At 44.1% G+C, this 13,789-nt stretch overlaps 1 protein-coding gene across 3 annotated transcripts in view; it reads left to right on the top strand.

The window, feature by feature from the left end:
• LOC140425404 (F-actin-uncapping protein LRRC16A-like) overlaps positions 1–13,789 on the top strand; it is a 530,177-nt gene that overhangs the window by 493,015 nt on the left and 23,373 nt on the right. For all 3 annotated transcript variants that reach the window (XM_072509651.1, XM_072509649.1, XM_072509650.1), the window contains 2 exons: positions 7,746–7,827; positions 13,113–13,316. In XM_072509651.1, coding sequence (XP_072365752.1) covers positions 7,746–7,827; positions 13,113–13,316 — 286 coding nt within the window. The remainder of the gene's footprint in view (positions 1–7,745; positions 7,828–13,112; positions 13,317–13,789) is intronic.

Below are 13,789 nucleotides of genomic sequence, written 5' to 3' on the forward strand. Positions count from 1 at the left end.
GGGCTATAGTCCTTATCAATTAGTGTTTGGTAGAAATCCTAAAATTCCGTCCATTTTGGATGACCAGCCTCCAGCTTGGGAGGGGACTACAATTAGCTCTGGTTTTGCTGAACATTTAAATGCATTACATAGCAGTAGCAAATCTTTTTTGGAAGCAGAAGTCTCTGAAAGAATTCGCAGAGCTTTAAGACATAACGTACGGCCATCAGATGCTGTTTTTCAGCAAGGAGGCATGGTATACTATAAGAGAGACAATTACATAGAACATAGAACAATACAGCGCAGTACAGGCCCTTCGGCCCACGATGTTGCACCGAAACAAAAGCCATCTAACCTACACTATGCCATTATCATCCAATAAACTTTTAAATGCCCTCAATGTTGGCGAGTTCACTACTGTAGCAGGTCGGGCATTCCAGGGCCTCACTACTCTTTGCGTAAAGAACCTACCTCTGACCTCTGTCCTATATCTATTACCCCTCAGTTTAAAGTTATGTCCCCTCATGCCAGCCATATCCATCCGCGGGAGAAGGCTCTCATTGTCCACCCTATCCAACCCCCTGATCATTTTGTATGCCTCTATTAAGTCTCCTCTTAACCTTCTTCTCTCCAACGAAAACAACCTCAAGTCCATCAGCCTTTCCTCATAAGATTTTCCCTCCATACCAGGCAACATCCTGGTAAATCTCCTCTGCACCCGCTCCAAAGCCTCCACGTCCTTCCTATAATGCGGTGACCAGAACTGTACGCAATACTCCAAATGCGGCCGTACCAGAGTTCTGTACAGCTGCAACATGACCTCCCGACTCCGGAACTCAATCCCTCTACCAATAAAGGCCAACACTCCATAGGCCTTCTTCACAACCCTATCAACCTGGGTGGCAACTTTCAGGGATCTATGTACATGGACACCTAGATCCCTCTGCTCATCCACACTTTCAAGAACTTTACCATTAGCCAAATATTCAGCATTCCTGTTATTCCTTCCAAAGTGAATCACCTCACACTTCTCTACATTAAACTCCATTTGCCACCTCTCAGCCCAGCTCTGCAGCTTATCTATATCCCTTTGTAACCTGCTACATCCTTCCACACTATCGACAACACCACCGACTTTAGTATCGTCTGCAAATTTACTCACCCACCCTTCTGCGCCTTCCTCTAGGTCATTGATAAAAATGACAAACAGCAACAGCCCCAGAACAGATCCTTGTGGTACTCCACTTGTGACTGTACTCCATTCTGAACATTTCCCATCAACCACCACCCTCTGTCTTCTTTCAGCTAGCCAATTTCTGATCCACATCTCTAAATCACCCTCAATCCCCAGCCTCCATATTTTCTGCAATAGCCTACCGTGGGAAACCTTATCAAACGCTTTGCTGAAATCCATATACACCACATCAACTGCTCTACCCTCATCTACCTGTTCAGTCACCTTCTCAAAGAACTCGATAAGGTTTGTGAGGCATGACCTACCCTTCACAAAGCCATGCTGACTATCCCTGATCATATTATTCCTATCTAGATGATTGTAAATCTTGTCTCTTATAATCCCCTCCAAGACTTTACCCACTACAGATGTGAGGCTCACCGGTCTATAGTTGCCGGGGTTGTCTCTGCTCCCCTTTTTGAACAAAGGGACCACTTTTGCTGTCCTCCAGTCCTCTGGCACTATTCCTGTAGCCAATGATGACAGAAAAATCAAAGCCAAAGGTCCAGCAATCTCTTCCCTGGCCTCCCAGAGAATCCTAGGATAAATCCCATCAGGTCCCGGGGACTTATCTATTTTCAGCCTGTCCAGAATTGCCAACACCTCTTCCCTACGTACCTCAATGCCATCTATTCTATTAGCCTGGGGCTCAGCATTCTCCTCCACAACATTATCTTTTTCCTGAGTGAATACTGACGAAAAATATTCATTTAGTATCTCGCCTATCTCTTCAGACTCCACACACAATTTCCCATCCCTGTCCTTGACTGGTCCTACTCTTTCCCTAGTCATTCGCTTATTCCTGACATACCTATAGAAAGCTTTTGGGTTTTCCTTGATCCTTCCTGCCAAATACTTCTCATGTCCCCTCCTTGCTCGTCTTCGCTCTCTCTTTAGATCCTTCCTCGCTACCTTGTAACTATCCATCGCCCCAACCGAAACTTCACACCTCATCTTCACATAGGCCTCCTTCTTCCTCTTAGCAAGGGATTCCACTTCCTTGGTAAACCACGGTTCCCTCGCTCGACGCCTTCCTCCCTGTCTGACCGGTACATACTTATCAAGAACACGCAGTAGCTGATCCTTGAACAAGCCCCACTTATCCAGTGTGCCCAACACTTGCAGCCTACTTCTCCACCTTATCCCCCCCAAGTCAGGTCTAATGGCATCATAATTGCCCTTCCCCCAGCTATAACTCTTGCCCTGCGGTGTATACTTATCCCTTCCATCATTAACGTAAACGTCACCGAATTGTGGTCACTGTTCCCAAAGTGCTCTCCTACCTCCAAATCCAACACCTGGCCTGGTTCATTACCCAAAACCAAATCCAACGTGGCCTTGCCTCTTGTTGGCCTGTCAACATATTGTTTCAGGAAACCGTCCTGCACACACTGTACAAAAAACGACCCATCTATTGTACTCGAACTATATCTTTTCCAGTCAATATTTGGAAAGTTAAAGTCTCCCATAATAACTACCCTGTTACTTTCGCTCTTATCCAGAATCATCTTCGCCATCCTTTCCTCTACATCCCTAGAACTATTAGGAGGCCTATAAAAAACTCCCAACAGGGTGACCTCTCCTTTCCTGTTTCTAACTTCAGCCCATACTACCTCGGAAGAAGAGTCCCCATCTAGCATCCTCTCCGCCACCATAATACTGCTCTTGACTAGCAGCGCCACACCTCCCTCTCTTTTGCCTCCTTCTCTGTGCTTACTAAAACACCTAAACCCCGGAACCTGCAACATCCATTCCTGTCCCTGCTCTATCCATGTCTCCGAAATGGCCACAACATCGAAGTCCCAGGTACCAACCCATGCTGCCAGTTCCCCTACCTTGTTTCGTATACTCCTGGCATTGAAGTAGACACACTTCAAACCACCTACCTGAACACTGGCCCCCTCCTGCGACGTCAAATCTGTGCTCCTGACCTCTATACTCTCATTCTCCCTTACCCTAAAACTACAATCCAGGTTCCCATGCCCCTGCTGCATTAGTTTAAACCCCCCCAAAGAGCACTAACAAATCTCCCCCCCAGGATATTTGTGCCCCTTAGGTTCAGATGTAGACCATCCTGTCTGTAGAGGTCCCACCTTCCCCAGAAAGAGCCCCAGTTATCCAGAAATCTGAATCCCTCCCGCCTGCACCATCCCTGTAGCCAGGTGTTTAAATGCTCTCTCTCCCTATTCCTCATCTCACTATCGCGTGGCACGGGCAACAACCCAGAGATAACTCTGTTTGTTCTAGTTCTGAGCTTCCATCCTAGCTCTCTGAAAGCCTGCCTGACATCCTTGTCCCCTTTCCTACCTATGTCGTTAGTGCCAATGTGGACCACGACTTGGGGCTGCTCCCCCTCCCCCCTAAGGACCCGGAAAACACGATCCGAGACATCACGTACCCTTGCACCTGGGAGGCAACATACCAAACGTGAGTCTCTCACGCTCCCACAAAATCTCCTATCTGTGCCCCTGACTATAGAGTCCCCAATTACTAATGCTCTGCTCCTCTCCCCCCTTCCCTTCTGAGCAACAGGGACAGACTCCGTGCCAGAGGCCCGTACCCCATGGCTTACCCCTGGTAAGTCATCCCCCCCCCCCTTTCTGATGAATGGAAAGGCCCAGGGAAGATCATAGGCATAGATGGCAAAATAATTATTTTGCAACATGGTAATCAAACTGTTAGGGTACATTCATCAAGGATAATGGGTACAGATTACAAATTTTCAAATTTAGACAGAGCAAACAGACATGACGAGGAAAAAGAGTCATCTGGTACGCATGTGTTACAGACCTATGAGGACCAATTAACTGATATAGACAGGGTTTCTGTGGAGGAACACAACACTCTTGGTGAATTAGAACAGGCCATTTTTCCGAAAGGGCAACTGCCAAAAGTTGGTACAAAAGTGATATACTTGCCTGAAGGGTCTAGTCAATGGAAGGATGCAACTGTTATTAGTAGAGCAGGGAAGGCCACTGGAAAGCATAAACATTGGTTGAATGTACAGCATTCAGGGGAAGGAGTCAAGACAATGGATTGGGAAAACAAAGTTCAAAAATAGAGGGCACAGAAATGCAGTGCCAGTTCAGATAGTACATCGGATAGTGAACAGGTCCACAGGAAAAGGTCGAGAACTATTGAAAGGACATCCCACAGCAGAAGGGAAAGAACAAGCAGTAGCAGTACAGAATGAGATACCAGGCGGGAGAGGGGATGTCGTTTATTAAGATCGCGAAACATGAGTAAGACTACGAATACTAATAGGAGTAGAAGCCCACATGCACGTGAGATTTTGGTGGCTTCAAATAAATTAGATGAAAAAGTTATTAAAGAAGCTAAACAACAAGAATTGCATAGTTGGGGTGAATTTGGGGTATACACGGAAGTACCGGATAGGGGACAAAGAGCTCTATCCTACAGATGGATTTGCACGGAAAAGATTCTTCCGGATGGAACTTGTAAGGCAAAGGCCAGGCTCGTGGCAAGGGGATTTGAAGAAAACTCAGAAGATCAGGATTTAAGGGTAGATTCACCTACAGCAGGAAAGGTTATTTTAAAGATCTTCTTGGCTCTATTAGCCACAAAGGCATGGGAATGCAAATCTATAGATATAAAAGCTGCCTTTTTGCAGGGGCATCAGCTCCAGAGAGACATTTTTCTCCATCCTCCAAAAGAAGCAGCTAACGCAGAAGGGGTACTCTGGAAGTTGAACAAATGTGTATATGGATTAAATGATGCATCTAGAGTCTGGTATTTTTCGGTAAGGTCAGTTTTGTTAAAGTTAGGCTGTTGCCAGTTGAAAGCAGATCCTGCAATGTTTCACTGGCACTATAAAGGAAATCTTTCTGGCATTTTTATGATGCATGTCGATGGTTTTTGGTGGGGTGGGACTAGTGATTTTGAAGCTATTGTAATCTCTGGTTTGAGGAAAGAATTCAGGGTTGGAAGTCAGGCTTCCGGTGCATTTAAATATATTGGACTGGAAATTGGACAGACTAAGTTAGGGGCAACTTTACGTCAGCAATCTTATTTGGAAAGCATCAGCCCAATATCAATTAGTCGTGGCTGAGTTTCACAAAAAGACGCAATGGTTTCAAAGATAGAAAAAGAGCAACTGCGAAGTTTAATTGGGCAACTGAACTGGTTAGGTAGACAGACTAGACCGGACGTGAGTTTTGATGTCTTAGAGTTGAGTACAAAAATGAATGATCCCAAAGTGGAAGACATAATAAGAGCAAATAAAGCCTTGGCCAAACTAAAAATGCAGGAGTGTGTTTTGAAGTTCCCGGTTTTAGGTGACCTTAGGCACTTGAAACTCATAGTTTACAGTGATACGTCCTATGCAAATTTATGTGATGGGGTTTCAAGCGCAGAAGGTTTTATAATTTTCCTTTTGGGGAATGATGGTAAATGTTGCCCGCTTGTGTGGGAAACAAAGAAAATAAGGAGAGTGGTAAAAAGCACTTTGGCTGCTGAGACGTTAAGCCTTGTAGAGGCGGTGGATATGGCCTTTTATATAAGTATGATATTGACAGAAATTTTGGGATTAGGGGATTTGGGTAATATACCTATTGACTGTCACATTGACAATAAATCCCTGTGGGAAAATGTGCACTCCACAAAAAGTGTCAAGGAAAAGAGGTTACGGATAGACATCGCAAGTTTGAAGCAGATGTTGGAAAGAGGGGAAATAACAAAAATTAAATGGGTTGACAGGAGCTATCAACTGTCAGACTGTTTTATGAAAAGAGGGGCGAGTTCACAGAAACTTTGGGATATTGTTAATGAAGGGCGTTTGTTTCTGTGACTGTTTCTTTTTTTGCTCTTCCAAACAAAGAAAAAAAGGGGGGGAAATCATGTGTGTGTTTTTGAGTTTCTTGAAATTTTGTTTTCACCTAATTATTTTTTTTCTCCAAGGAAGGGGAGACTGTTAAGTAATGGGTTAAGAGACACTGCAATTAGTTGTCTCATTTATGTTAAGTATCCATTAATTGACACTGATATGTAAAGGGGCTTCAGGTGGCCTCTGTCAGGTAGTGTGTTAAGAGTTTTGTGCAAAGGCTGTTGGAATGAAATAAATGTGTGTTTGTGAAAAAGGAACAAAACTTTAGACTCTTCATAATCACAGCAACTAAAGCGTCTAACAAGTTTGTGAGAAAATTAAATACCTTTTGACACGAGAAAGGCTTTAAAACATGCTCACTGGCGTTTGTTATCCTGAGAAAATGAGTGCAATTTGAAAAGCCTCCCCAACCTGGAAGAATCTTACAGTTTCAACCTGAGGGCATCGCCAGTTTTGAGGACAAGGCCCAATTCTGACCAACTTTACCTTGAACCAGTGTAAAAGATTGCAGAAAACACCAACATAAGGAACAAAACTTGTGTATGTTTAAAGTCCCCAGTCATTTACTCCGATTTGATGGGTTATTCTGCTAAAACTAGCAGAAACTGAAACCCTTTTTCTAAAATAAATGGTATCTATAAGAGGCAGATCAGATACTTTGGTCAGATGGCTATCTCCTAGATGTTTGTGCTTTTGTGCGTTAATTGGATACAAGAGACTTATGTGAATTGCTATTCAATTAAGTTTCTGCCAAGACACAGCTGTCGTTGATGCTAAGAGGCCCTGCTAACTTCAAAATCTATTTAATGTGATAGTTTTTATTAATTATGTAGGGCACCTTTTCATCTTCCTTTGTACCAATTAGAATATGGAAAAGAAAAATAAATCTAGATCGGCAACCATTGTTCTTCAGTTTCCATTTTACTTTGTTGCTATACAGGTTAAGAACTTATTAAGGGATTCATGGGGTTGGTTTGTCACGTAAAAATGTTGTCATTGACTCATGATGCTCATTATAGAAGAGAATTGCGAGCAGTTTGTACAGTGTTTTTATAGTAAAGGAGTTGGGTGATGTACTGGAATCAGCCACATGTGCTGATTTGCCCTTTTACCTGCATCATCTTTTGTATAAAAACCTCATTTAAAATTTTTTAGCCTGTTCTGAATAGTCTTGTCAAAGTGATTTTTATGCCGTTTGTGTCTTTTCCATTGTGTACCCCAATGAAGAGCAGATTCATTTTTCACCCAGTGTCACATTATACCAGTTATAAGGATATTCATGAAGGCCCGTCTTCTCGACATTACCCTTCACCTGAGGTGCGGTGATCCTCAGGTTAAATCACCACCAGTCAGCTCTCCCCCTCAAAGGGGAAAGCAGCCTATGGTCATCTGGGACTAGGGTGACTTTACTGTAAAGGGTCAAGTGTAAACTAACTTGTGCAATGTGCACAAGATTTTTATTCAAGAAAGTTCGAAGTCCCAGGTTGTGATATAATTATAACATTTGTAGATTTAAAAAGCAACTTTTTGGATAGTGGCAAACGTTCATTTTAAAATATAACTTGGCCTCAAACAGTAATCTGAATATCACTCATATTTTTATGTCAGTCCAAAGAACAACATATCTGTTACTAAGGAACTGGTTTAACGGTTTAACTCGCAATGTCATCAATTTTTCTGTCTTCTCAGAAACTGGAAAATGAAGCTGGAAGCAAGGAGTTGAATGAAAATGTGTCAAATGCAGCAGACCGACTGGATGAAACTGGTAGAGGTGAGCACGAGTCTGTGTTATACCAGTGCCATGAGAAAGTATATGTTTAAGCTCGTCAGCTTTCATATCTGTATAAGATGGCTGCCATTTGACTTAATTTACACTTTTGTGTTTCGTATTAATATTCTCCCTCAGGTTTGTCTTAGAAATTGCTTTGTCCGCCTTATTTAATTCTTGCACATTGTATCCTGAAAAAAGGTAGATGGGTGCTAATTTTCCAAATATTGCTAGTTCTGTGCTTTACCTTTTTACGAAAAGGACAGTCAGGTCATTGTTATAGTACACTTTGAGGTAATATGTCGTTATTCTTTGTCTTGTGATCCAGAATGGTTTGATGAGTAGGTGATAAAGAAACCAGCAATCTTTAGATTGAAGCAAAACTAATTTATTGAATAACGATTAAATTAAATAGAATTTGCACACTCTACAGAGCTATAATTATTAATACAGTAATCTAATATTAACTAAAGATGTACTTGTGCTACTTCTCTCTAATCTAAACTAGTCCTTGAGCTGTGATCAATTCCTCTCCTCTGCTAACACCACCCAAGATTCCCTGAGGTCTGATATTTATATTGGGAACTGGTGGTGCCCTCTAGTGTTTGAATTACACTGAGCTGTAATAATTAACCTTTCACTGGTATACCTATGCACATATCATTACAGTCATTAAGAATGAGATTGGCCTTGGTAGCACACACAGGTATAATATAAGGTTGAAATTGCAACAATATGTTAAAACACAGTCATTGGATTCACAGGCTAGATGTATTCAATGACTGGATTGAGGAACTACTGTAACTGTTAGAATTGAACTTGCAAGTGCAGAGATAAAATCTTCTGTCAATTTCTGACAGCAAAACCTTGAAGGCCATAGAAGGACCAATGAAGAGAAGGTGAACATTCATGCAGCTCCAGCATAGAAGTATTTAGCTAAAAACGGTGCAACAAAGAGCATTTTTTTTTCTGGGTCACCAATTGCTTGTGATTCCAGTTAGATACAGTTGGTAATCTTACCTGGAGTCACATAATTGGTGCAGTATAATTCTGAGCAAATTCAGTCAGAATGCTGAGTATATCCAGTAACAGGCACGGAAGGTAATGTAGTGGATGGATTCGGACGTGCTCCCAGTCACGGCTGCAGTCCACCCAAATGCAGAGTCGTTTAAATCAGGGAACATGTAGAAAGTTGTGAACCTTACCTTAGCCCTGCAGCATATGAGAGATGAAATATCTTAACTTGGTTCTTATTCAATCAGTTAATTACAACCCTGTGACATGGAGCAATGCAGACCATCTCCTATTGATTTTGTTTAGTTTCTGACTTTAGTTCTAATCTCAACTATATTGTACCCCGTGGCAGCACGGTGGCGCAGTGGTTAGCATTGCTGCCTCACGGCACCGAGGTCCCAGGTTCGATCCCAGCTCTGGGTCACTGTCCGTATGGAGTTTGCACATTCTCCTCTTGTCTGCGCGGGTTTCGCCCCCACAACCCAAAGATGTGCAGGGTAGGTGGATTGGCCACGCTAAATTGCCCTTTAATTAGATAAAATAAATTGGGTACACTAAATTTTTTTTAAAAACTATATTGTACCCCATAAATGATCAGAGCTCACCAGACCTTGAAAAAAATAAGGTCCTGCAATGCCAAAGATTTACTAAAATCTGACCCGAGCCAATTGTTGATAGAAAATTGATATGTTTCGAGACATTGATAAATTTGCCATCTTAAAATGGAACTATTTGTGCAAAGCCTCAGAACTATCAAAGAGTTCAGCCTGGGGCTTTAATTCCTATTGTAACATTTCATTCTACAAGGAAGGATTTTGTTCACCAATGTGCGGAGGCTTCTCAACGTAATTATGATGCCTGCAGTGGAGGGGGAAGCGGAAGTAGTGGCGGCTATGGTTGCGGAGAAGGCCTTCGATAGGATGGAGTGGGAGTATCTTTGGGAAGTGCTGAGGAGGTTTGGGTTCGGGGAGGGGTTCAGCAGTTGGGTTAGGCTACTTTATGAAGCCCCGGTGGCGGGTGTGGCCACGAACCGTCGGAGGTTGGAATATTTTCGGCTGTACCGGGGGACGAGGCAGGGGTGTCCCCCATCCCCCTTGTTGTTCGCATTGGCAATTGAGCCTTTGGCCATGGCACTGAGGGAGTCCAGGAACTGGAGGGGACTGGTTCGGGGGGGGGGGGAGAGGAACACCGGGTGTTGCTGTATGCCGATGACCTGTTATTGTATGTGGCGGACCCAGTGGAGGGGATGCCGTAGGTTATGCGGATCCTCAGGGTATTCGGGGACTTTTACGGATATAAGCTTAACGTAGGGAAGAGTGAGCTCTTTGTGATACACCCAGGGGACTAGTGAAGGGAGATAGACGAGCTTCCGCTGAAGAGGACGGAAAGGAGCTTTCGGTATCTGGGGATCCAGGCGTTTGGAGTTGGGGGGCCCTGCACAAGCTCAATTTGACGCAGCTGGTGGAGCAGATGGAGGAGGAGTTCAAAAAGTGGGATATGTTGCCACTGACGTTGGCGGGTAGGGTGCAGTCGGTGAAAATGACGGTCCTTCCGAGGTTCCTCTTTGTGTTCCAGTGCCTTCCCATCCTGATCCCTAAGGCCTTTTTTAAACTGGTCAGCAGGAGCATCATGGGGTTCGTGTGAGCAAATAAGACCCCGAGGGTAAAAAAGGTGTTTCTGGAGTGTAGCAGGGACAGAGGAGGGCTAGCGCTTCCCAATCTATATGGGTACTACTGGGCTGCCAATGTGGCGATGATATGTAAGTGGGTAATGGGAGGGAGGGGGTGGCGTGGAAGAGGCTGGAGATGGCGTCCTGTGTGGGCACGAGTCTGAGAGCGCTGGTGACGGCACAGCTTCCGCTCCCGCCGACAAGGTATACCACGAGTCCGGTGGTGGCCGTAACTCTGAAAATTTGGGGGCACTGGAGGCGCCCCAGGGGTGAGGTAGAGGCCTCGGTTTGGTCCCCGACCCGAGAGAACCATCGGTTCATCCCGGGGAGAATGGATGGGGGGTTTGTGAGCTGGCATTGGGCAGGAATTAAAAGAATGGGGTCCTGTTTATAGATGGGACGTTTGCGAGCCTTGGGGCACTGGAGGAGAAATTTTGCCCCCCACCCCCCAAAACGCCTTCAGTACATGCAGGTGAGGGCGTTCGTGAGATGGCAGGTGAGGGAATTTCCGCTGATTCCAGCACGTAAGATTCAAGATAGGGTGCTCTCGGGGCTGTGGGTTGGAAAAGGCAAGGTCTCGGCGGTCTATCAGGAGATGCAGGAAGAGGAGGAGACCTCGGTGGAGGAGCTAAAGGGTAAATGGGAGGAGGAGCTTGGGGAAGAGATAGATGAGGGTCTGTGGGCTGATGCCCTGGGTAGGGTTAATTCTTCCTCCTCTTGCGCCAGGCTTAGCCTGATACAATTTAAGGTTCTTCACAGAGCGCATATGACAGGGACGAGGTTGAGTAGGTTTTTTGGGATAGAGGACAGGTGTGTGAGGTGCTCGGGGAGCCCAGCAAACCACACCCGTATGTTCTGGGCGTGTCCAGTGCTGGGTGGGTTTTGGAGGGGCTTTGCGAGGACTGTGTCTTAAGGTGGTGAATACCCGGGTCAAGCCGAGCTGGGGATTAGCATTATCTGGGGTATCGGACGAGTCGGGAGTGCAGGAAGCGAAAGAGGCCGGTATTCGGGTGTTTGCGTCCCTAGTAGCCCGGCGGAGGATTCTGCTACAGTGGAAGGATGCAAAGCGCCCAAGCATAGAAGCCTGGATCAGCAACATGGCAAGGTTCATTAAATTGGAGAGGGTAAAGTTTGCCTTGCGAGGGTCTGTGCAAGGGTTCTTCAGGCGGTGGCAACCGTTCCTCGACTTTCTAGCTGAACGTTAGGAGGTGGTCAGCAGCAGCAGCAACCCAGGGGGGGAGGAGGGGGCGAGAGGGGGGGGGTTTCAGGTATGTGTTTATTTTTGTTTCATGGGGGGGTTTGTACATTGGGGGAATTCGTGATATAAGTGTACGATGTTGATCTGGGTGTTCTATGCTTTTCTTTTCTCTGGGGGGTTTGTTGAAAATTTGCTAAAATTGAATAAAATTTTTATTTTTTATTTTTTTTAAAGTAAGGATTTTGTTTATACTTTGCAGCTTCACTCTCACTATTTTCTTTCCCTTGACAATCCTTTCTGAAAACTGACTGTGTTGAGAAATCAAGCTGCTAGCGGTCTGTACCTTTTGATGTGTTGGGAGTACTCTCCCACAAGCTGATTAACAGCTCTTTAATTCCCAAAGAGGAGGAAGATGCCTAAAAGCCTGGTCTCTGACTTTGTACAGTTTACCTTGCATACTATCTCACCCCCATAATGTGATGCTCAACATATGTCTTTACCTCACGCAGAAAGATACGAATGTTAGTGAGGCAGATAAAAATAATGGCTAATAATGGTGAGGCTAGCATCATTCCCTACTATTATAGGGTACATCTGACAGCAAAATCTGGAGTCACCCATGCGCAGTTAACTGTGGAAATCTGAGAGTCCGTACCAAATAAACCCTGCTCTTCCACAGGGTGTGCAGTTGCAGTCCTTGTCAATAGACAGGATACTGAAATACTGTAATAGCATGAATTGTAGAGTACTTAACCACTAATCACGCACAAAAGATGCCGGAATAGGTCAGAGCAGGTGTATTTTACAGACAAGTAAGCTTTCAATGGTGCAATAAGTGATCATTATGGCAGAACATCCTGACTGATCCTGAAAGATGAATTTTGTAAGTGTGGAAACTCACTCCCTCGGAAGAATGTTAATGTTGCAGTTTTTTGGTGAGGTTTTTTTAAATTTCCTCATTTTGTCTCTTTTATTTCTCTCCCTTAGTTCTATCTGCATTTCTTCATGATCTAAATATTTTGATTTCCTGCTATTTTGTTAAGTTCCAGATGTGCAGTCTGTGTGCCTCTGATGTATTCTAACATTTATGTGCGGAGTCATAGAAGCAGTGTTCATGAAAACCGTTGCTCTTTGATGCTAAATATCTGACCTGCTGTTGAGTATTTTTACCTCCGGACAACTTTGAGTCTGGTGGGGGTTTTTATAGCATTTAGAACACATTGTATTCCTGGACCAGAAAAGGCACAAATTGTTTAAGACATTGGCATGATTCCACACAATCCATATCCTTTGTTTTGCTTCATTTTTTAAAAAAACATGCATTTTCTAATATATACCACCATTTAATTTAACTTGAGTGCTTTCTTAAAGTTACATTTTTTTCCTGTTTTTGTTTCATGATGGTAGTCAAGGGCCAGCAAACCCAAAAAGGAGATCCCAGCTTGACTTCACCAGAGAAACTTACAAAACCTGAACCAAAGACTGAAACAGTGAAATCGAAAAGTTCCTCGACCACTCCTACCAGTCCAAAAACACCACCTCAAATTCTCAAGCCCAGCAATGTGGGACGTCCTAGTATTCCTCAGAAACCTAGGCCCAGCTGGAGCACAGGTAAGTGGAAGTTATGTCACTGTTTCGTGAACTAAAGATTTGGGGATCCATAGAGAAGGAGCGGGATTCTCCAATCCCATAGCAGAGTGTCCACGCCGTCGAGTTTTACGACGGAGTGAAAAACGTTCAATGAGATCATGGATGATCTTTTGTGGACTCAGCTCCACTTTCCGGCCCGAACACCACAACCCTTAATCCCTTTATTCTTCAAAACACTATCTATCTTTATCTTAAAAACATTTAATGAAGGAGCCTCTACTGCTTCACTGGGCAAGGAATTCCATAGATTCACAACCCTTTGGGTGAAGAAGTTCCTCCTAAATCTACTTCCCCTTATTTTCAGGCTATGCCCCCTAGTTCTGCTTTCATCCGCCAGTGGAAACAACCTGCCCGCATCTATCTTATCCATTTTCTTCATAATTTTATGTTTCTGTAAGATCCCTCCTCATCCTTCTAAATTCCAACGAGTACAG

This window comes from Scyliorhinus torazame, chromosome 6 (assembly GCF_047496885.1).
Source record: "Scyliorhinus torazame isolate Kashiwa2021f chromosome 6, sScyTor2.1, whole genome shotgun sequence".
NCBI lineage: Eukaryota > Metazoa > Chordata > Chondrichthyes > Carcharhiniformes > Scyliorhinidae > Scyliorhinus > Scyliorhinus torazame.